This window comes from Balaenoptera ricei, chromosome 4 (genome assembly GCF_028023285.1).
Source record: "Balaenoptera ricei isolate mBalRic1 chromosome 4, mBalRic1.hap2, whole genome shotgun sequence".
In the NCBI taxonomy this organism is placed as follows: domain Eukaryota; kingdom Metazoa; phylum Chordata; class Mammalia; order Artiodactyla; family Balaenopteridae; genus Balaenoptera; species Balaenoptera ricei.
The window spans coordinates 152,578,064-152,601,738 of NC_082642.1; the positions used below are offsets into that span (position 1 = coordinate 152,578,064).

Below are 23,675 nucleotides of genomic sequence, written 5' to 3' on the forward strand. Positions count from 1 at the left end.
ATGCAGGGGACCCGGGTTTGATCCCTGGTCGGAGAACTAGATCCCATATGCATGCCGCAACTAGGAGATCCTGCGTGCCACAACTAAAGATTCTGTATGCTGCAACGAAGATCTGGCACAGCTGAAATAAATAAATATTTTAAAAAGAAAAAAGAAAGTTCATGATCATTGTTAATTTGTTTTGTTTTGTTTTTTTAAATTATTTTTTGGCTGCATTGGGTCTTTGTTGCTGTGCGTAGGCTTTCTAGTTGCGGCTAGTGGGGGCTACTCTTCGTTGCGGTGCGCGGGCTTCTCATTGCGGTGGCTTCTCTTGTTGTGGAGCATGGGTTCTAGACACGCGGGCTTCAGTAGTTGTGGCTCACAGGCTTCGTTGCTCCATGGCATGTGGGATCTTCCCGGACCAGGGCTCGAACCTGTGTCCCCTGCATTGGCAGATGGATTCTTAACCACTGCACCATCAGGGAAGCCCTGTAAATTTGTTTTAATCCTATGGAAATACAACACAAAGAGAGCTCTGAGAATCTGCACTGTTTCTTTGTATGTAATAGCAAAAAAAATTGGAAATGACCACCCTCAGTAGGGGAGTGGCAGTAGGATAAGACATGACACAGCAGCATCCAACTGTAGTTACTAACATGAAACTACATACGCAGCATCCAGGTGTAGTTACTAACACGAAAGATGCTCACAGTAGAGTAAGGGGGCAAAAAAAGACAGGTCGAACTGTTCATGTATAGCGGTGTTGTGTGTGTGTGTGTTTGTGTGTGTGTGTTTATGTAAAAGAAGAAAGGAGTGAAGGGGGATTGTATAGGAGTGGACAAGATCTAGAAGCCCTTTGTTGTTGGCCTAGTTTACTTCCAGTTTTTCATAATTCTAAAGGAGGCTCTAATGAGCATCTTTCTGCCTGTGGCTATTTTTGTAAGGTATGTCTCCCGTGGTGGAGCTGCTGTGTCAGTGAACGTAGAGTTAAATCTTTGGACACACAGCTTTATTTTGTGTGGACTTTATTTTGCTGCACTAATTAAATTGTCTGCACGGTGCCAGAGCCACACCTTTCAGCTGCTGTGTTTACATCTTTATCTGGCAGGACCGTGTTCTCCACCCCAGCCTAACCACTCTTCTATTCCAGAATTTTTCTACCATTCCCAGGCGGTCTTCTTCCAGATGAACTTCAGAATTATTTGTAAAATTTTTTAAAACTCTTATGGGGGTTGGTTGGTATTAGGTAACAGTTATTGTACATTTCAGGGAAAAGCGACATCTTCACACAGTTGGGCTTTCCTCCCACAGGGAAATGTGGTGGTCTCTTCATTGATTAAAAAGCATTCACTTAAGTTCCTAAGCATTGAATTGTTCTTCTTATATAAGTCCTTCTTGTGTCTTAAATATATTAGAATTTATACATGTATTTCTGCTGTTATCAATGGGATTATTTTCCACTATATGTTTTAACTGGTTGTTGCCATGTAGGAAACTATCAATTTATAGAATTTGGAAACCAGCCAACCTAGTGAATTTATTTCTAAGTTTTTTCAGCTAATTGTGTTGAGTTCTTTGGGTAGACAGGTGTACATATCATCAACCAGCCCTGAGTTTGTGTTTTTTCCCAGTGTTTTGTTAGCATTTTCTGGAACAAGGTTAAATAATAATGATACTATCAGTGTATCAGTAACAGTAACGTTAGCTGCTGTAACAAAGAAGTCCAAAAATTCAGTGCCACCATAAGACTGAAGTTTCTCGCTCATGAATCAGTTCTGCTTGCTGGTCCAGGTTGGGCAACTCTCTTCCATATGGTCATTCCAGAGACTCAAGCCAGGGACTCTGCCATCTTTAACATGTGCCTTCCAGAGTTGCTCTATTCACTGCCGCTCTGTCCCACAGGAAGGAGGAAGAGCATGTAGGTGCATGCTTAGACCTTAATGGCACATGTTACTTCCACTCATATCTTCAAGGGAGAAAAATATCAGCTGGTCCAGCAGCCCTGGCCCAGCTGTACCCTTTAGCACAGGAGGGGACTTGGTTTAGGTGGGCGGTCCCCATCCCTGCTCCTACCTGGCGTGCACTAATCTTAATGGGAGTGCCTCAGCCCTGCAGATCCATCGTATTGCTTGTCTCATCAAGGATCAGCTTGTTCCTTATTTACTAACCTTAATAACTTCTTATCTTTATATGACAAGAAATATATGTCATTTCACTACCTGATCAGTTTGTAAGGTATTAATTGTGTTTTTCCCAAGCAGCACAGTTCTGCCTTACATTTTACTCATGTGCTTTTGGTGATTATTATCTGGCTTAAGCCAGATCCTCCCAATGCCTGAGATATGTCTTGGAAGTAAATTTGTTGGAAGGTGTGCTGATTCAGATGTTGTGGGGTGAAGGAAGGAACACCGAGCTTGGGGGCAGAGCACCAGGGTTCATGGTCAGACTCACCACTTCTCAGCTTGGGGCAGACGTGCTGGTTGCCACCCACTCACCCCCTCTTCCTTCTTGTCAAATGAACCCAGGTATGTTTAGGGGTCAGGTGGTAAAGTGCTACAGGGTGGTAGCCCCCATCTTCCAGCCCCAGTGGTGAATATTATTGTTTGAGGACTTAATCCTAGTTGTTCTATTTTCCTTTAGACACAGGCACATGACCTTCTCTGACCATGAGATGTGGCCAGCCGGCTTCTGGAAAGGATTTCCTCTAATACAGAGAGACAAAAAAGGAACAAACTTTTTTTTTTTTTTTTTTTTTACTGCTCTCTGTAGTCATGTGAGAATTTAATGCCTGATATGTGACAGATATCTGAGGTTATGGCAGGAAAAGACTGAAGATAAGTCAATTCACCGCTGGGAGCATATAAGCATGAAAAGGTTTGGGTTCTTTTAGGATGTCATTGAGCCCTTGCATTAACCAAACGCAGAAATAGGTTCCTCTAGACCGGGGTTTCTCAGCCTCGGCACTGTTGACCTTCTCCGATGGTCAGGACAGCTGGGGTGCTGTCCTGTGTGTTGTAGGGTGTTTATCAGCATCCTGGCCTAGGAGCACCCCCTCTCCCCTACTGTGACAGCCAGAAATGTCTCCAGACATTGCCAAATGTCCCTTGGAGGAAAAATTACCCCAGTTTGAGAACCACTGCTTTGGACTTTTGGTTGTGAGGTGGTAGATTTCTTCACTGAGACTTGTATAGTCAGATATTCTATCCTTTTTTTTTTTTTTTAATTTATTTATTTTTAATTTATTTATTTTTGGCTACGTTGGGTCTTTGTTGCTGCGCACGGGCTTTCTCTAGTTGCGGTGAGAGGGAGCTACTCTTTGTTGTGGTGCACGGGCTTCTCATTACGGTGTCTTCTCTTGTTTCAGAGCATGGGCTCTAGGTGCACAGGCTTCAGTACTTGTGGCACACGAGCTCAGCAGTTGTGGTGCACAGGCTTAGCTGCTCTGCGGCATGTGGGATCTTCCCGGACCAGGGCTGGAACCCATGTCCCCTGCATTGGCAGGCAGATTCTTAACCACTGCGCCACCAGGGAAGTAGATATCCTATCCTTTACATCCAAAAGCTTCGTAACTGATCTGCAACCTTGGACCATCCTTAACCCATGGGGAGCCTGTTTCCTCTATGAGCTGATGCAGGCACACTTGTTTCTTGACAATAGGGGGGTGTGTGTGTCCTTAAAAATGCAGAATGTCCTGTGCTGATCTGTGCCCTTGCCATTGGCATTCCTGTGGTTCTTGCTGGAATCACGCTTTTCTGGAGCAACTGCCGATGATTTCCTGTCTCCCCATCTGCACAGGTTTCCTCCTAAGTACAGAACCTCCTCATATTTCTGAGGAGATCGTGTTCTTCCAGCACCTGCTTTATGCCAGCCACACGTCTGCCTCTCGGTTCTGAGTGTCCCGGGCAGTTTTACAGCTGCTGGGGTTTGGAGAGGAGAGGCAGCGTTGGGCTTGAGTTGATCTGGAGAGAGTAAGCCAGGCTCTCAGGCCTTGGTCACCGTTCCTGGGCGTGTTGTTGGTGGTCCCCCGACCCAGAGCTGGTTCTTTCACTGTCGCCTGCTTCTGTGCACGGAGCTCATCTCAGGGACGGGGCAGCCGAGGGAAAGCACCGAGGAACGGGACCGCGGGTGGGATTCAGGCCAGATCTGAACGGGCGGCGCTTCATGGGAGAGGTGTGTTCTTCGCCTCCCAACCTGAGGCTGAATTATGTTCCTTGCCGCTGGGGCCACACGTGCTCTGCCCCCAGTCCTGGTGCCTTCTGGTTCCCGAGGCCCTTGTGGGCTGGCGGAACCCAAGCACCCGGGGAGGACACATCCCAGGCCCTGAACAGCCATTCGGAAGCCCTTCTGCTCTGGCAGTGAGGATCGGGAGGTGCCGCTGGGACTTTTAGTCCCAACATTTAGTCTCATTTGAGCATGCCAGTTCTGTTCTCCCGGGTATGAATTTGAAAGAATATCGAGTTCTACCAGTAAAACTTTGGGGACTGAAGCCTGTCTGGAATTTTAATGAGACTCTACCCAAAATGTTCTTTCTTCCCTTCTGGCTCTTAACAAGTTGGTTTTTAGGCTTTTGGTTTGTTTGTTAAATATGTCATTTGTATGTGGATTAAAATAAGTTCAAAAAGCAGAAAAATAACATATTTCCAGACATTTTGTCATCTAGTATCTGAATGGTATGCTTACTTTTATTAATGTATCTGTTGTATAGATTGTGGTTATAAATCCTTAATTATTTCAGTATTCGCTGCATTGTGTGTATTTCAGGGTTTAGACTGTACCCTGAAGGGCATGTTTGCCCCACGTGTTCATTTTCCTTCCCTGTGGTTTACTGTGGAACTCAGTTGCCTTGACCTTCACCTGTCATTTTCCATCATTAGCCCCCTGCCAAATAGTGATTCCCTTTAGTGAGCCCCTGTTATCTGCTTCCAACCCATTATTTTTCAAACCTAGAATCCTCCAAAATCAGTGCCTCGTGACTCCTTTTACTGATAAAGACACCGAGTGAAGCTCGGGCTCTTGTGCGTACAGTGTTTCCGCCCAGCCAACGTGCCTGCAAAGCCCATGGGGCTGGGGGTGGCGCGTGGACGTGAGGGAGGGCGGAGGACCGGCTCTGCACTCGGCAAAGAATAAAGTCTGGAAGCACAGAAAGCGCTGGGAAGCATCACAGTAGCCCCTGAAGTTCCCACGTGGGAGACAGGGAAAGTAGGTGTCAACGGTGAGAGCGAGTGACTTTTACAATCTAAATGTAATAAATTCCGAAGGGGGAGAAGAGCCATATTTGAGCACGTGTGTCGTAGCCTGCCTTCTGTGAGGTAGCGAAGCGTTTGTTGTGATGTTTCACGACGTGGTTTTCTGACCTAGTGTTAGATTCCGGAGTCGTGTTAGATTCCGGAGTCGTGTTAGCCAGGAGCCTGGGATGGCCCCCCGGTGCTGTGTCCCACGTGCACGCGCATTGCGTGTACACGTGGGTACATGTGTGCGATCCTGATGCCCTGGTGGGGCGGTGGAAGTGGAGTGAACACCCTGGACGCCTCTGCTCCCTTTGGAGTCTGACCTGCAGGGCCAGCCTGCAAGCAGGCAGCGGCGCGTTTTCTCCGTGAGAAGCTGGGGCGTCGACGTGGGCAGCAGCTTGTGACAGGCTGGACGGCTGGTGCGGGCCCGAGCCCGACTCTGACCCAGGTCCGCCCGTCCCGAGCCTGTGCTCTTCATCCTGTTGCCCCTGCCGTTGCCTTCCTGATCTTTCTCAGGAGCTAGGCCAGCAAAGCGTTCCCTCTGCAGCAGAGCCCTCCAGGTAAACTGATAAAAATGAGTTTCTGAACCTGCCAAGCCGAGGCCCAGGCCCAGGGCTCGATCGGGTGGTTCTTCCCGCAGATGGTTAGTTACTGCCCCCCCTGTGCCCCTCGGCCGAGGCCTGGCCTGGGGGCTGCTGCCCTCACCTCTCAGCCACGTTTTGTAAGGTCTCCGGGCGTGTAGATGCTCAGTCTTTAGTCGTCCTCCTACACAAGCAGCATGGTGTTTGTTCAGAAAGTGCAAGGCAGTATAAGCTACAACACTAAGGTAAAACTGATGCAAAGGAAATAATTTTTAGAAAATGAAAGGAAAAGAAATGTGTTCTAATGGGTCTCTCATGCAGGCGGTTGAGTGAGCCGGAGGCCCCAGCGCCCTGCTGGAAGCTTCAGTGCAAGCCGGGACCGTGGGACGTGGATGAGGGTTGACTAATTGGGTGCACGGCCCTGCAGGTTTGCTGTAGCGTCGAACAGAAGAAAGCAGTGCAGTGATTCTCCAGTTGGTGACCTTTTTGAGAAGGAAGCTCTTCCTTTACAAAGGAGTTGTACTGGTGTCATTCCCCCAGTTAAACCAAAGCTGGCCTCGCTGGCTACCTGTGGATCCCAGCTCCCTGAATCGGCTCTCAGGGGCCTTGATGAGGTGCCAGCCTCCCCACCTGTCTCCTTCCCTCCCTCGCCCTCCCAAGCTGCTGCGGTGGCTTGGTCACTGCCATTCCAGGGACGGCCTGATGTTCCCCGGCGCGGCCTACTTAAATATGGGAAGTCCTGGCCAGTTTGTTATCGCTCAGTGTCTGTTCTGTTTTTATTCTGTCTGAAGGGCGGAATTGCTGTTGCGGTCCTCTGGCAAGTATTAAATGAGTGTTCAAGCTTGTGCCAACTGGCCAGTCTTACTCACTGTTCAGCTTCGTTTTTGTGGCATGAAATGAACATCCTTATAAAGATGACTGACTTCCAGAAGGAAGACATGCCAGTACTTTACCATTTGCTTGATGAGAGCCATGCTTTCAAATTGGCTCCCTTACATCCTTTATAGACAAGCATCAGGCATTCTGAGGTCGGTGCTATCACTGGGAGAGCAGGTCTGGGCTATCTCTTCTGGGAACTTTTATCTATCATCTATCTATTTATTTATTTAATTTTTATTGGATTATAGTTGATTTACAATGTTGTGTTCGTTTCTGCTGTACAGCAAAGTGAATCAGTTATACATATGCATATATCCACTCTTGTTTTATATTCTATTCCCATATAGGTAATGACAGAGTATTGAGTAGAGTTCCCTGTGCTATAAGTAGGTCTATATTAGTTATCTATTTTATATATAGTAGTGTGTATATGTACCTCTTCTGGGAACTTTTAAAGGAAACATTTAAAAATTCATTTTAAAGGCTAGAGCATTTTTAAATATAATTTAACTCCCCTCACCCATATTGTTAAATTACCCTAAAGTTTTAAAAATTGTGATAAAATACATATAACAAAATTTATCATCTTAACCATTTTTAAGTGTATTAAGTTACTTTTTGAGTCCTCGGGCTACCCTTTTGGAATTTTTAATCATGTTTTTTACATAGAACCGTTCTAAATCATGCCGAGAGTCCTGGAGAATATCAGACTGTCAGACTGTATAATGTCAGAGTAAAACAAAGTGAAACGTAGACATTGCCTTGGGTGGAGTGAAGCGAGACACTTCCTGGTCTCTATTAGTGGAGCTCAGATGTGGTTCAAACTTTTTTTTTTTCAAACTTACATTTTGTATTTTATTACTTTGTTCTAAGGTCAGTCTGCTAAGCCTATGAATACAATGAGGTTAAAAATATTGTAATTATATCTTAATTATATCTTAAGGAATACTTTTAAAATAGTATACTGCCTGGGTGAAATAAATAAGGAAGTTTAATTTCCTGTCTAATCATATTTTTCCTTTCTGGTTAGCACGTAAAAAAGTAATTTTGAAAACATGGCTATGTTTTCCTTCCCAATTCATCTGTTTCCCTGAGATATTTATTCTACAGTTGTAGAAGAACCTTTTTCTCTCTTTTTTTAAGTATACATCCTTTTCATTCAGAGTTAAAACAACAACAAAATATATATATATATATATATACGTATATATACATATATATATACGTATATATATGTATATATACGTATATATATATATAATATTAAGCTTACTGGCCAGTCACTTTGGGTTTCTGTTTTCCTGAAAAACACAACCCAAACCATGAAGCTTCCCTGGAAATATTCCCTGAGCTTTTCTCGCTGGAGAAGGCTCTTGCCAAAGCGAAATGCCCAGATGGAGGCTGGAGAGAGGAAGGCAGAGTCAGGGTGGCCTTCTCTGACCTGAACCAGGTCCAGTCTTGGCAGCTCTTGAACAGCTGGGAGGGGCATAAGGAGGGAATCAGGCATTTTCAGCCCCTAAAGGGTGCGACTCAGTTCAAGGGGGCTATTTTGCCAATTAAGGGTTAAAAACTCTCACTCAGGGCTTCCCTGGTGGCGCAGTGGTTGAGAGTCTGCCTGCCAATGCAGGGAACACGGGTTTGAGCCCTGCTCTGGGAGGATCCCACATGCCGCGGAGCAACTGGGTCCGTGAGCCACAACTACTGAGCCTGCGCGTCTGGATCCTGTGCTCTGCAACAAGAGAGGCCGCGATAGTGAGAGGACCGCGCACTGCGATGAAGAGTGGCCCCCGCTTGCCGCAACTAGAGAAAGCCCTCGCACAGAAATGAAGACCCAACACAGCCAAAAATAAATTAAAAAAAAAAAAAATTCCCTTAAAAAAAAAACAAAAGCAAAAACTCTCACTCAGGACAGGCTGGACCAAGTCCCTGTGTCCCTTCAGGATTGTTAAAAGGAGGCCCTTTGTTCTCTGGTCGGGAAAGAGTTTTCAGTTTAGTCCAAGGTGTGGACGTCACTCGGGAGTTCATGTTCCTTGCAGCTCAAGGCCAGTCCGGCAAGAGCAGTTGGGGGAACACAGCATTCATTTTTTTCTTTTTTGGTGGTAAGATATACACAACATATATTCACCTATTTTAACTATTTTTGAGTGTACGGTTCAGTGGCATGCAGCATGTTTCATTGTTGTGCAGCCATCACCACCATTCATCTCCAGAACTTTTGCATCTTCCCGAGCTGGAAACTCACTCCCCATTTCCCCCTCCCCCAGCCCCTGGTCACCCTGCTTTCTGTCTCTATGGATTGACTACTCTAGGGACCTCATGTAAGTGGAATCATACAGCATCTGTCTTTTTGTGTCTGGCTTATTTCACTTAGCACAGTGCTTTCAAGGTTCATCCAGGTTGTAGCACGTGTCAGAATTTCCTTCCTTTTTAAGGCTGAATAATATTCCTTTGTGCATATAGACCACATTTTGTTTATCCATTCATCCATGATGGGCACTTGGGTGGTTTCCACTATTTGCCTATTGTGAATAATGCTGCAGTGAACATGGGTGTGCAAATATCTGTTTGAGCCCCTGCTTTCCATTCTTTTGGGTGTGTGCCCAGAAGTGGGATTGCTGGATCAAATGGTAATTTGGTAAACAAAGCAAATGTTTAACATTTTGAGGAGCACTGTGGTTGCACCGTTTGACAGTCCCACCAGCAGTGCACAGCGCTCGGTTTTGAAACATCCTAGGACAGGGCCGCTCTGAGTAGAATGTCGTCTTTTTCAAAAGCAGTGGCAGCTGAGGGCATCAGGCTTGATCCCACCTCCCAGAGAGGACGCAGCAGAACCCCTCCAGGTTCCTACTGAGAAGTGTCTTTGGGAGCCTAAAGTGGGCTGGCCGCACTGGCCAGGCACTTCACTCGTGCCCAGGCCTGATGGCTTGGGCGCTGGCGTTGACAGCCCACAGGTAGAGGAGCTTCTGAATCGAGGGTGTCTGCCTGAAGAAAGCCACCGGGCTGAACCAGCACACGGAGCTTTGACTATGTAGCAGCCAGATGGGGAATGAATCATTACATCTAATGATCTCATTCTCTTTTAAGTTTGCCCTAAAAACATGGAGCTGTTTCCCCCATGGCCGTGCGTTAGTCCTCAGTGAGACAGAGGAAAAGTCTCACGTAGGTAGAATTTGAGATGCTACTTAGTACTACTCAGGTAGAAGGTGTCTTTGAGTGGGACCCACACCCACTTCCTGTGTAAATTAAGTCACACTGGGGGAGGTGGCACCCTGTCTAGGGGAAGCCTTTGTTTCCAAAAGTGCTTCCAATCTACAACATGGAAAACCTTTTCACCCGGCAGTTCTGATCTCCAGTCTTACCACATTTTTTTTTTTTTTTAAGATTTTTTTGATGTGGACCATTTGTAAAGTATTGAATTTGTTACAGCATTCCTTCTGGTCTGTGTTTTGGTGGTGTGGTTTTTTTTTTTTTTTGGTTTTTTGGCCACGAGGCATGTGGGATCTTAGCTCCCCAACCAGGGATCGAACCCACACCCCTTGCACTGGAAGGCGAAGTTTTAACCACTGGACCACCAGGGACATCCCTCTGGTCTTACCACTTGCAAAACGTTTCTTTAGAGTTTTTTCATTAAATATCCTTTAAGAAATAATATTTTCTTTCCTTTTTAATCTTAAATATTAATGACTATTTACCTTTTCCTTTGTTGCCTTAAAAAGAAACTTCAGTTCTCCAACTCCACCTCTTATTATATGCAGATTTTCTCCTTGGCTTCAGTGTCTCTTGGAATTCTCATCATCTGTTGGGTCTGCAGTTGATTTCATCTCCAAATATACAAGAGTTTGAGTTTTTCTTTTCTAATACAATGTATTCCTCAAACTTCCTTGTTAACACATCTAACTAGTGCCCTTGTTTGCTTTTGTGACAATAAAGGATATTATTTGTGAATGATTGGATTTCTGTCAGTTCTTTTAAAATGCAGTGCATTTTGTCTCCACATTTAAATCTGGTGCTTAACAGTCAGCTTGTCATTATAATAAGAGGAGATGCTTGTTGATTGCTTGCTTTGTGGCAGGCCCTGAGCTAATTTCCTTAAGGGTGGTGTCTCATGATGCTTGAAACTTTGTTAGGCACCATTATCCCTGTGAAACCGCAGCCCAGAAAGGTTAAGGGATTTACCCAACAGATAATGGAACTGGAATTCCAGGCTCTGACCCCCAAGCTCACAAGCTTAAACCAGGCATTATAATAGCCTCAGTCTTGTTTGTTTGTTTAACCTTTGTGTTGAAGCACATATTAAGTGCCAGGCTCTGTGGGAAGTGTGTTAACAGAATCACTATGACCCAGGCACTATTTTAGCCCCATTATTCGTGATGAGAATGGTACAGAGGGGAATCACTGTCATAGCTGCTCCAAGGAGCAGCCTTGCAAATCCTGTCCGGCCAAATCCTGACTGTAGGTTGGATGAAACCAGTTCATGATCTCTGGGTGTCTCTGCTCTACTCCTGAACCTGTGTGCTTTGATCTAACTTACCAATCTGATGGGTGAAAAGTATGGCATTTCATAGTAGTTTTTTTGTTTTGTTTTAAAATTTTAATTTTATTTATTTTTGGCTGCATTGGGTCTTCGTTGCTGTGCGCAGGCTTTCTCTAGTTGTGGCGAGCGGGGGCTACTCTTCATTGCGGTGCGCGGGCTTCTCACTGCGGTGGCTTCTCTTGTTGCAGAGCATGGGCTCTAGCCGCATGGGCTTCAGTAGTTGTGGCACGTGGGCTCAGTAGTTATGGCACACGGGCTTAGTTGCTCCACAGCATGTGGGATCTTCCTAGACCAGGGCTCGAACCCGTGTCCCCTGCATTGGCAGGTGGATTCTTAACCACTGTGCCACCAGGGAAGTCCCTCATAGTAGTTTTAATTTGCATCTTTTAAATCAGGAAGGATGAGCATCTTCTCATTTTTCTAAGTATTATCTGGTTATATCCTTTGTTCTTCTCTGCGTTTTCAAATCAGAGGCTTCCTTCATCTTCAGTGTACCTTTCCCTCAAGAGGCACTGACTCCCCGACTCAGATACGCTGTGTTGCTTGGATTAACATGGGCAGCATACAGTGAACAGTCCATTCCACATGTCCTGGTCATGCCCTCAGTTTTTGGTTATGTTTCTTTTTCTAATTAAATTAAATGGGGTAACAAATTTAAATGAGAAAGAAATAGCAACCTGCCTTGTTCATTTGAAATGAATGGTTGTGGTTCCTTGTAATTCCATTTATATGGGAAGAAGTGTATTCGTCAGAATAGAGAAGGTTATGCCATGGTAACAAACAGTCCCCAAGCTCAGTGATTTTTACAGTATTGTTGAGTTCTGCCTCAGTGGGTCAGCAGGTGGTTTCTGCTCTCTTAATTTCTCAGGGACCCAAGCTGGGAGGGGCTCCAGTTCAACCTGTGTCTCCGTGATCTTAGAGGCCAGGAAAGAAAACCCACTGGGCTTTGAGTTGGCTTCTAAAGCTTGTACCAGAAGTGACACATCATTCCACTCATCTCACTGGCCAGAGTAAGGTGCCACGCCTACATTTAAAAGGGCAGAGAAATGGGATCCTGCTGCTGTACAGCCCGAGAGAGCCAAACACTTTTGGATCCCAGATGACCACCTTAGGAGCTACAGTCCATCTTTTGCACCTCAGTTAGCAAAAGTCCTTAGACTATGCTGAGCAAAAGTGAGACTGTGACTTAAAAAGCAAGAGCTCTGCCTGACAAACATAACAGGTGAGGACAGAGCTTAGTTCTCCTCCGAGATCATGGAGAAAGCCCACAGCTGCAGTATCGATAAGCCAGTGAGTCACAGACATGGTTTCCTAAAAGCTGTGTCTTCAGGACTGGCCAGCTGATACTTGTTGAAACTGGGTGATGGGTACTTTGCTGTTCTACCTGCTTTTCTATATGTTTGAAAATGTCCATAATAAAACACGGTCTTTCCTGTGCATTTCCCACAGTTGTTTCCTCTCTTCCTCGACACCTCAGTTCTTACCTGCTGTTACAGCATGTGTTTCCAGGTCACCTCCTCAATTTTTCTTTTTGACACGAGCACATTAAAAAAATTATTTTGTTGGCTTGCCCTTTGTTTTAAGCTATCAGACTCTTGCAAATAATAGTTTAAGGTATTTCTTGACAACCTCTAGGTATAGCTGGTCTTTTAGATGTAGGTTTATTGAATTTGAGAGTTCAATTAGACCACATGCTTCTGATGGAAAATATTATTTTGCTTCCTTTCCCTTTATCTCCTACATAACCTCATTATGCAGGATCCCATTTCTCTGCCTGTTTGAACATAGGCATGGCACCGTGACTTACTCTGGCCAGTGAGATGAATGGAATAATGTGTCACTTCTGGCACAGGCTTTAGAAGCCAACTCTAAAGTTGGCTGTGAAGGCCTTTGAGCAGCTTTTTAAGAAGCGTGGACTTTACCCTGTTGGCTTTCAGTAAATATTTGTGTGAGTTGTATGGATTGTTCCACTGTGATGACGGACACTTGGTGTAGAAGATTGAGTCATGAGGACCCACCCAGTGCTCTGCGTGTGGTCACTCGATGCCATGAAGACCGGCGTTGACCTACTCCCGACAGGGAGATGCCGTGTTAGCAAGAAATCCGCCGACCGTGTTTCTCAGGTGCGGCCAGTGCCCGGGGATGCTTTAGCGCAGGCCAGGCCTGTGTCCTGCCGGAGGAGGCCCAGCTCAGGGGGACTGTCATTCCATGCCAACAGGGATCTGACTTCCTCCTGGGGAACTGAATGGTGAGGACGCAGGAGTCATGGCCTACAGGTGTGTCCCACATACTCAGGGCCACCTGGGTGTGCAGCCAGGCTGGGATAACGATGGGGAGATCCAGGGCTTCCGTGGCGCACAGACGAGGGTTTTCTTGGGGACAGGAAGTCTGTGTTCTGCTTAGTCTCGTGTGTAGACTAGAGGCTTCCCCAAACAGAAGCACACAGCTCCATCAGCAACTGGCCTGACAGGGGCAGAGTCCCTTTGAAGGGATGCAGGGTTTCCCTTCACTGCTGGGGGCTTCCCAGCCCCGCGTCCCTGATGCTGGCTTGTGGCCCCCCCCTCCCCAAGCCCTCCCGCGCAGTCCCTCTGTCCTCCTGTCCTGTCACGTCCCACCTCTTACAGCCACACTGGGGCCTGCTGGTGTCTTCCTGGCCTCGGCAGATGTCCTCTCCACAGTCAGTGTCACTGCTTTCTTCCTTATGTGCTTTTCCTCTTGTTTTCCAGGCTCTCCAGAGTAACCTGAGGTATTCCTTGCTGCCAAGACGGCTCGTTATCAGCAAGAGATTAGCTCAGTGCCTGCATCCTGCTTTGCCCAGCGGTGTGCACTTAAAAGCCCTAGAAACCTATGAAATTATCTTTAAAATTGTGGGGACCAAATGGCTGGCCAAGGATTTGTTCCTATACAGGTATGATAGCATCCCCACCGTTTTACTTTTTTATTACCCAAGTAATCCATATTTCAGTTCACAAGATGAGAAAATGATAAACAAAAAAATACAGAGGGGTGTGTCAGTTCACCATAAAGCCATCACAGAGGTAACCAGGGCTCACCTTCTGGAGTATGTCGTCCCTGACTTTTCTCTAAGTCGGAGTGTAACGCGCATACTGCCTGTCACCTGCTCTGGGCCAACAGTTCATTGTGACCGTCTCCTGAGAAGCGAGCATCTCCATCACCAGTGTAGATGGCTGGCTGGCTGGCTGGCTGCTTTTGAAAACCCCCTTGGGCTGGCCAGCCACTTGGAGCTTCTGAGCAGGTGTCTCATTTTCCCTCCTCTCCCTTTTTCTGTCCCAAAGCTGTGGGTTGTTCCCTCTTCTGGCACACGCAGCCATGTCGGTGAGGCCCGTGCTGCTTGGCCTGTACGAGAAGTACTTTCTCCCGCTGCAGAAGCTGCTCCTGCCGAGCCTCCAGGCCTTCATCATCGGCCTGCTGCCCGGCCTGGAGGAGGGCTCGGAGATCTACGACAGGTGGGTCTCATCCAGAGCTGACGGCTGTGCCCATCCAGGGGGGCCGCCCATGTGGTTTGTATTTTATTTCGCTGCTGTATAAGAAACAGGGACAGTGGGGCTTCCCTGGTGGCGCAGTGGTTAACAATCCGCCTGCCAGTGCAGGGGACACGGGTTCGAACCCTGGTCCGGGAAGATCCCACATGCCGCGGAGCAGGTAAGCCCGTGCGCCACAACTACTGAGCCTGTGCTCTAGAGCCCACGAGCCACAACTACTGAGCCTGCGCGCCACAACTACTGACACCCACGTGCCTAGAGCCGTGCTTCGCAGCAAGAGAAGCCACCGCAATGAGAAGCCCGTGCACCACAATGAAGAGTAGCCCCCGCTCACCGCAACTAGAGAAAGCCCGCGTGCAGCAACGAAGAACCCAACACAGCCAAAAATAAATAAATAAATAAAAATTAAAAATAAAGAAGCGGGGACAGAAGTGCAGAGACCCATGAAACAGGGTGGGTTGATGTTTACATTTTTGTGGTGGTCTCTGCCTGACGAAATACTGTGTGTGCCTGGGAATTACCTCACTTCCAGGTGAGGGTCAGAAGGTAAGAAGGTTTCCTGGAGTCGCAGTCAGTGGGCAGCAGAGATGGGATTCTACTCCCCATATGTCACATTCTGAAGTCCTCCTCCCTCCTGTTATACGAGGCTGCTTCCAATTGAAAAAGCAAGGCCACGTTTCATTGATGGATAAGCTCAAAAAGGGGCGAGGCTAAGCAGCATAGCTTTTGACAAGTTTCAGAAGCACCTTGGAGAAATTTGTCAAACTCATACGCATAAAAGTTCATGCAGTGGTGTTTGTTTGTTTTGGTCATTGCTTAGGAACAGGAGAGAGGAGAGAGGCTGTATCCATTCAGATTGAGTATACAGAGTGTCCTGTTTCTCTGGAGAATCATAATGTAAGAGCTCACTTCCAGCGTATTAACTATTCTGAGTGATGCCGCAGTGATTAACTTCTGTTCATAGGACCCATTTTCAGAGCCCGCGTGCAGCCTGACTGGGAGGTTTAGAAACCTGTGTGCTTGCAAAAGTTTCCATTTGATTACACAAGAAACTGCTCGAACTTTCCCCATGCCAGAGGCCCCAGCTGCGCCCCCTGGGCCTATTTTGTGTTGGCAGTGACTGGAGCATGCACGGGGTGTGGAGTGGAATCTCACAGTCAATCCAAAGTCCGCTCAGAGTGCTCCCCTCAAGGAAACCAAATAATCGGAATGGTTTGTGGGACGGTCGCTGGTGACCAAGGGTGCATTAAAGTCACAAGCCTCCGTGCTGGGATTGGATGCGCATGTGACCGTTTGGAGCTTTCACACAGAGCGGGTGGTGGCCATCCACTTCCCAGTGGGGAATCCACCTCGGCGGTGCACTGAGTCACTAGGATCCACTTCCCTAGGAGGCAGGGTCTGTCTCGTTGCTGTTTTAAACCTAGCACCGTGCCCTGAGAGGCTGGGTAGGTGTGTGCGTAAGGGAACAGTCAAGGTCCTGTAGGGTCAACAAGAGGACTTTTACCAGACTCTGTTTCTTGACTCCTAGTACCAGGCTCTCTCTAGAGTTCTGATCCATTCACGTTTTCCTAACAGATGTGTGTATATAAATGCTTCTTTCCCATCGTCTGAAGATGAACACATCAGCTCCCAAAGTGTATTGCAGTTTTTTTAATCTGTAAGAGTGAATCACACCAGGAGCATGTCGGTAGTTGGGGTGTTGTCATGTGTTCTCCTGGTTGATAAACAAATGTTCATGTGAACAGTCGCTAAAGTTGCTTAACACGGGTGTTTTCTCCCAACATTGTGATTTCTTGACGTTGAACCAAGAGCTGAGTGAAGCTGCGTGAACCGCTGAGCAGAGGCAGGTGTGACAGAGAGCCAAGCCCGGCGTCTGCAGCCCTCAGAGGTGGGAGTGACTGGCCTTCCGAGGTGGAGGCTGGTCGAGGGTTGTGTGGTCTCAGAGCACAGTAGTCAGGTGACCGCACGTGTCCGTGTCAGTTTGAGAGAGTTCAGCAGCGATTCTTCCCCAACGTGCATAGGAATCGAGTCAGACACCCCCGACCCCAGCAAATACTCTGCAGAGACAGGAAGGGGGGGTCTGGGGGCGGGGGGTCGTGATGTCCAAGACGGTGGAAAAGGCGAAGCGGTGAGTGAGTGAGTTTGGGGCTGGTGAGGACGGGTGACTCAGGGGTCTTGTGGAGGCGAGGACAGTTCCTGCTCTGTTCTTGTCAGTGAACCATAAGGGAATGGAAATTTTGGCCAGTGTTAGGACTCGTTATTCAGCCTGGCTTTCTAATAACCCTTTGATGTCTGCAGATCACTCCTGGCCAGAATTCCTTTTCTAAAGTGCCCAAGAAGTAGCCACATAGTGTGCTGTGTTTTGCTGTACGGAGAAAACAGGATTAGTGGTATTGGGGGTGGGAGAATATTCCACTCCTGTTCCGAGGAGGCGGAGGGGAAGAAAGCAGGCAAAACCCGGCTCCCCAGAGATGCCCCTTTAAGTCAGTGGCTCTCAGCCCGGGGTGGTTTCTGTCCCCCAGGGGACACTTGGCAATATCTGGGGACACTTCTGGTTGTTACACCTGGGGCAGGGAGGGTGCTTCTGGCATCTAGCGGGTGGAGGCCGGGGGTGCAGCTGAACGTCCCACAGTGCCCACGCTTGCCTCCACAGCACGGGAGCGTCCAGCCCCAGGGGGCCACAGGGTGGAGGTTGAGAAACCCCGATTTAGATAGTAGTTGAAAAAGATTTATTTTCTTTCTTTCTTTTGGCTGATTCCAGGCACCATGATGACGAGCTCTGCTGGGTCTAGAGCTTTCCCCCCCTTCTTTGATGTATATCCGACTATGGTGGTGCGGGGCGCTGTTGTCACTGCCCTGCTTGTTCAGACGGTCACACCCCGCGCTGTTCAGTCTTGTGACAGCTCGGCTTTCCACAAGGGTCCATTCGGCAAGCGACCGCAAGGCCAGAGTCGTGCAGTGCCTAGGGCTCACGGTGCACTGCCTGCGTCCCTCACCTGCCGTCAGCTGAGGAGAGGAGAGCGTGTCGGTGCCGTCAGCGTGAGCTCGCGTTTGCAGGGGGCACGAAAGCAGCAGCCAGGGTGGCTGAGGGAGGACGGGAGGAGCAGGCATTGGGGGTTGGTGTGTGTGTTTTGTTTTGTTGATTGTTGGTTTTAAATGGAAAAGATTACCGTTCTGGGCACTAAACTGTGCACACTTATTTTGGAACTTCACCACTGAGGTGCTGTGAGTAATTCTTATTTAGTAGGAAGTTACTTAGTTTTTAACCCCAGTTAGCTTGTTCTTTACTTTGCTCTCCATAGCAGAGTCCTGTCATAATTGCCATTTTCGGACCTGTAGCATCATCTCAGTTTTTAATATCCATTCATTTTTAGAATAAACTGGGAATTTTTATATTTATATATAAAGCTGTGTTTCTTTCATAAAGAAAACTAGCCAGTGTTCTGTAAATATTGAAGAAAGGATAGCATAAGTGGCATTCCCCAGGCTCTCGGACAGTGGAACCTCTCTACTGTGGAACAGCCCAAGTGGCCAGGGTTCCGTGGAACGTACTTTGGGGATATGCTGTCCTAAGCAAAGGGGATTTGACAGCAGTGTGTGCACTGTAGTGTCTGCGTTGGGTTTTAGCTTAGCGGTGGTCTTCTGGGATCCTGGAGAGAGGAGCACTCCGGGGGCTTCCTAAATTAATCTGTTGCTGTGGGAATCTCTTCCTAGCTCAGGACCACGCTGTCTGTCCAGAGGACACGGTGACCCATCTGCCCGACTTACTGTAACCGCAGCTGCTGCATGGTGCTTCTGCCCCAAATTAGGGCCTTTGTTTGGTTGTTTTCAGAGCTGGGCAAAGATAAGCTCTATTTGTTCGCCCAGCCTTGATAGGAGACCCATCAGTACCTTTAGCCACTAAACCATGCTGCGTCCTTCTCCTAAACGTTTGGGTGTTACTTGTGCTTCTTCATTTTTTTTCTCTGCATCTTTTGCTACAAATATTTTTTGAGTCAAAAAGAAGGCTTAAGGAGACTAGGTTTAAGGAGAACAAAATTTATTTTTAATATCGAAAGGTAGTTGGCATTTTTTGTATGAAATGTTTTAATATACACGGAAGTGGTTATTAAAAAGTAAGCTGAAGACAGTTTGGCTTATAGTAAAAGGGAAAGAGTGGCATTCATCTGACAGTTTTTTCAAGTGCCAGCTGTGTGTCAGACACTCATCTGGGCACTGGGGGGCGTCAGCCAGCAGAGCAGCCCTAGTGGTGACGGTGGCTGTGTGGCCTCAGCGTCAGCTGTGTTCTCCTGTGCTGAGTTTTTGCTCAAAGACTCTCAGGTATTTTCACAACATTTGCATCCCTTTTCCCTACCATAGCTGAGAGCTGAAACGCACAGAGGTTTCACTTCTGTGCGAGTGAAATCCCTTTGTGGGAGTTTGCCTCCGCTGTTGTATTGATAGATGCTATCACCTGGCCCGCAAGCTTTGTGTTCGCAGTCGGCGGGAAGGTGCCCCGTCAGCTGCAGGTGCACGCGGAGCGGAGAAGGGCCAGGCCTCGGTCAGTGTCAGTGGAAAAACAAGCCCGCACCCACTGATGATGGTGCTTCTCTTAGAGGACGGCCGTGAAGTCGCTGACGTCGTGTCACGGGAGACCTGGATAAAGATAAAGAGACGAATGAATGCTGGCCGTCCGCAGGAGGGCTTCCTGGAGTGGGAGCCGGTGTATGGAGGTGCTGTGGGCAGAGTGATGGGAACTCGGCTCCAGACCTTCTGGAATGTGCCGTGCGGCAGGAGGCCCAGGGGAATGTTGTCCCCAGTGTTTCTAAAATCCGGTCTCACTGGGCACATTTTTGGCTGTGCTCAGGTTGGGGGTGTCTTTATCATTACTTAGATTTTCAATCAGTCACATTAGCCTTTTTTTTTTTTTTAAATGACTCCTACTTTTATACAGAGTGGCTGATCTGCTCATCCACTTTGGGCAGTGGAACCTGTAAGCACCGTGGCATCCACAGCAAGGCCGGAGGCAGAGACGGATCTCTGCCACAGTGTGACACAACGGGTCAGATGCCGCCTCTTGGCCAAGAAGCCGCACGCCTCGGTGACATGTTTGTTTTAGCAAATTCAGTTTTCAGTGACAGCCAGCAGGTGGACAAACACAGAAGGGCGAGAGATGGCAGCATCTCAAAATGAGGAGGAAGATGGTGCTTCCCGGCCAGGGAGAGTGAGCAGCGCCCGTGAGAGCCCGCGCGGTGCGCCCTAATTCTACGCTCTCCCGCCCACAGGACGGACGCGCTGCTCCTGAAGCTGTCCCTGGTGGTCGGCAGGGAGGTCTTCTACGCCGCCCTCTGGGGCAGCGTCCTGGTGAGCCCGTCCATCCGCCTGCCCGCCTCGCTCTTTGTGGTGGGCCACATCAGCCGGGGCTCGCCCGGCAGAGAGCAGAAGTACATGCTGGGGACCGACTACCAGCTCACGGTGGGTGCCGTGCTCCCGGCGAGCTGGTTCCCCGGCACAGGTGTCACCGGGGCCACGGGGTGGGGAGCGGGGGGGGGGGAAGGGAGGGAGGGGGGGGCAGCAGGAAGCAGAGGCGCTCTGAGGTTGGGCAGGCGAGGAGGCAGCATCACTGCGTAAGCCGCGATGGCGGCGTTGGCTTCTAACACCTGCGTCACGTTTGTGTATTCACGCGAGGAGGGCCCTCCGGGAGGCCCCGCAGCTTCCACGTTACGGGTGGCCGTCGACGGCGCTCCGCGGAGCCTGGCTGGGGTCTGCTGTTGAGCCACAGCCTCGTTTTCTTCCCCTGCCCCGTCACACCGCCCACTGTGCCCGCCCAGTAGGCTCGCTCCAGCTCCTGCCGTCATCCCCGCCGCCCTCCTCTCCTCTGGCTGCTCTCACACCTAGGTTGTCCGTGCCCAGGCCCCTCTTCCCTGGCAGCGACCTGCCTTCTCATGACCTTGAAGAATGGGAACTTCCCAGATCTTTCTGCCTTTTCCCCAAACTTACCATTTGTTTAATGGCCTGCAGTCTGTCGCCACCTAGTGGTGGACCCAGGCTTTGAAGTTAAAATGTTCAAAACTGAATCCGTCGTTAACAAAGTTGCACCGATTACTTACCCCTCTGAGTCCATTCCTCTTTGCAAAGTGGGAGTAATGGAGCTTCCGCACGGGGCTCTCTGAGGAAAAGAGTGATGAAAAGGACCTCTGCTTAGGGCAGAGGAGACCCTCAATAGTCACGTTCCCTTCTTCCCTGCCCTGTCAGTACCACTTTGTTTCTTTCTCCGTTTTCACTGCCCTGCCTCAGCTTCTTGGGTCTCGTTCCTGGACCATCATGTAATTTTCTAACCGGTTTCTCCCCATCCCTTCCTCTCCCCATCCAGTCCTTTTTTGGTTGGTAAGAGATTCACTTTGCTAAAACATAGCTTTGCTCAGATCTGTACTGTGCTTGAAAAATACCTGTTTGCTGCAGATAAAATCCATCCTCAGGAGTATTCTAACAGTCTGCAGCCAGCTCACCAGACGCCTCACTCTCCACTTCAGGCCCATTGCACTCCCGGAGCTGGCTGCCTGGCCTGGCCCGGCCCGTCTGTGATGCTGTCTTTGCTCCAGCCAGCCCGTCGTCCTGCACTCGCTGCCTGTGCCTCTTCTCCCCCGTCTCAGCGTGTCTCCTGCCTGTATTACGAAAAACTCAGCTTACCCCCAAAGCTTCACTGTTCTCGCCAGTTGAAAGATCTCTCCCTCTCCTCTTCCCAGTTCTCATAGCTTTTTGTTACCACTTGTCTTATGGCTCTTATCTATTATGCAGCTGTATTACATCTATCTATACTCAGAAAAGACACTCAAAATGTCTACTTAATTGGTTTGGAATCCATTTGACTGACACTCTTTGGAGTTTTAGTGTAGCTGAATGTTCCTATTGGCACCTAAATGTATTTGTTTCTGGGATTATAGAATTTGAGGTCTTAGAATCTGACGATCTGGTCCAAACCCCTCCGTCTCTGAGATGGAACAGTGAGGGCTGCAGCTGAAGGTCTTCCCGATGTCACACAGCCCCCTAGCGTCTGGAGCTAGAACCAAGTTTCCCATATTTATATCTTATAATTCTGTTCCACACGATATAACACGGTTTCAAGATTGCCAGGAAAAGTTATTTTCATTTTTATGACTATAAAGAGTAGCCTGCGAATGATGTCCAATGTCTTGGGCATGAAATGTTCGTGGCTTTTTGTCTTTTGTAGGTAAAGTCCTTATGTGCGTCCCTGTTGGACTCAAACGTGCTGGTGCAAAGAAATAATCTGGAGATTGTCCTGTTCTTCTTCCCATTTTATACCTGTCTGGTAAGCCGTTTGTGCTCTTCGAGGGGAGTCGCTGGTCTTTCCTGAGGCCGTGGGGTAGACGGGAGAGGTCCGAGCCCTCTTGTCCGGAGGGGAGGGCAGCCACTCAGTGACCACTATTCGCTTTCAGCCATTCAGGGTCCTCGGTCATTTCTGTGAGGGTGGTGTTTCCATAGCGAAAATTGAATAGCCTCTTTCCCTGGGCAGCATGTGCAAAACCAGCCCCTTTTGAGAACCGCCTCTTTAAGATAAAGCTTTTGTAGATTGGTAAGGAGGGGCCACACGTCAGCAAGCTGGCGATTTCCTATGTCATCTCCTTGCAGTATAGTTTTCTCTTTCCTCCTCATAGGATTCCAACGAGAGAGCCATCCCCCTGCTCCGATCCGACATGGTGCGCGTCCTCTCGGCCGCCACCCAGACCCTCCTGAGAAGAGATATGTCTCTGAACAGAAGGCTTTACGCGTGGTTACTAGGTACTGAGTAATACGTGGGAGTTGAAAAGTCAGCGTTAAGGTGAAACCTTTGAGTGCTGATTTTTGGAATAAAGTCGCAATCTTGTTGATACATTTCTGAATCACAAAGTGTGGAAAGATAACACGGTGACTGAATTGGCACTGGTCAGCTGAGTTCTGCTACCTACCCTGCAGCTTTGGTTATTTTGCAGCTGTTACATAAAAAAACGGAAGTAATGGGATTTTTAAAATGTTAACCGAATTCCATTTTAAGAAGCTTGGAAGACCACAAAATGTGGGAAGGAACTGAGGGTGTCATGGTTTCGTAGCTGCTTATTGTGGTCAGATTATACTTAACTCGCTAACGCTGGGTCGTCTCTGCTGAGTACACGATTGAATTCACTTAAAATCATAATAGAACTAAAAACAGTGCCATTGAGAAGGTTCACATGATACTGAAGCTTCCTTATTAAAACCTTATTCAGGTAGGAAGACGTTTCATGGGATAAGACTGTGTGTGAGAAAACCCAGAAACATGGAATATATGTAAAAGAAGGTTTTGTCTGGATGGGAACGTTTGTGGCATTGACATGTTTGGGGAGATATTTGGATGACTTTGGAAGAGCATGAGACCCCGGTTCATGTTTCTGTGAGCATGTGTTCTTGTGAACAGACTGCAGACCTGTAGGAAAAGAGCCGTTGACCGTTGGTTGGATGGAAGGCTTCAGGGGGACAAGTCCAGGAAATCACAGGGCCTAAAATTCCCAAGTCCATGTACCTAAGTGAAGGTGGTTTACAGAGCGATTGTGAAAAAACTCCGTAGTTTTTTTTTTAGAAAGACTTTATTTTTTTAGAGCAGTTTTAGGGTCACAGCAAAAGTAAGAGGAAGGTCCAGAGAGTTCCCACCTCCCCCCTCCCCGCCAAGCACGGCCTGCCCTATCACCGCATCACCCACTGGAGTGGCACGTTTATTACAGTCGAGGAACCTACACTGATACCTTATCGTCACCCACAGTTGGCTGTTTACACAAGGGTTCACACTTGGTGCTGTGCATTCTGTGGGTTTAGACAAAGGTATAACGACATGCGTCTACCGTTATAGTGTCACACAGAGTATTTTCCTGCCTTAAAAATCCTCTGCTTCTCAGCTTTTTTTTTTTTCAACCCTCATAGATCTTCTCATACCAATGTCAGAAAGTCCTCTTAACCTTTT

General features: G+C 48.0%; 1 protein-coding gene across 4 annotated transcripts in view; it reads left to right on the top strand.

Moving 5' to 3' along the window:
* The window catches only part of DOP1B (DOP1 leucine zipper like protein B), a 109,343-nt gene that overhangs the window by 19,156 nt on the left and 66,512 nt on the right, over positions 1-23,675 (top strand). For 3 of the 4 annotated variants that reach the window (XR_009503009.1, XM_059921501.1, XM_059921502.1), the window contains exons 3-7: positions 13,928-14,109; positions 14,498-14,668; positions 19,969-20,158; positions 21,915-22,013; positions 22,360-22,483. Coding sequence is in view for 3 of the 4 variants with exons in the window: in XM_059921501.1 (XP_059777484.1) it covers positions 13,928-14,109; positions 14,498-14,668; positions 19,969-20,158; positions 21,915-22,013; positions 22,360-22,483 (766 nt within the window). In the remaining variant the exon portion in view is untranslated. Of the gene's footprint in view, positions 1-13,927; positions 14,110-14,497; positions 14,669-19,968; positions 20,159-21,914; positions 22,014-22,359; positions 22,484-23,675 lie in introns of those variants that run through there. The other variant, XM_059921503.1, reaches the window with a different exon arrangement.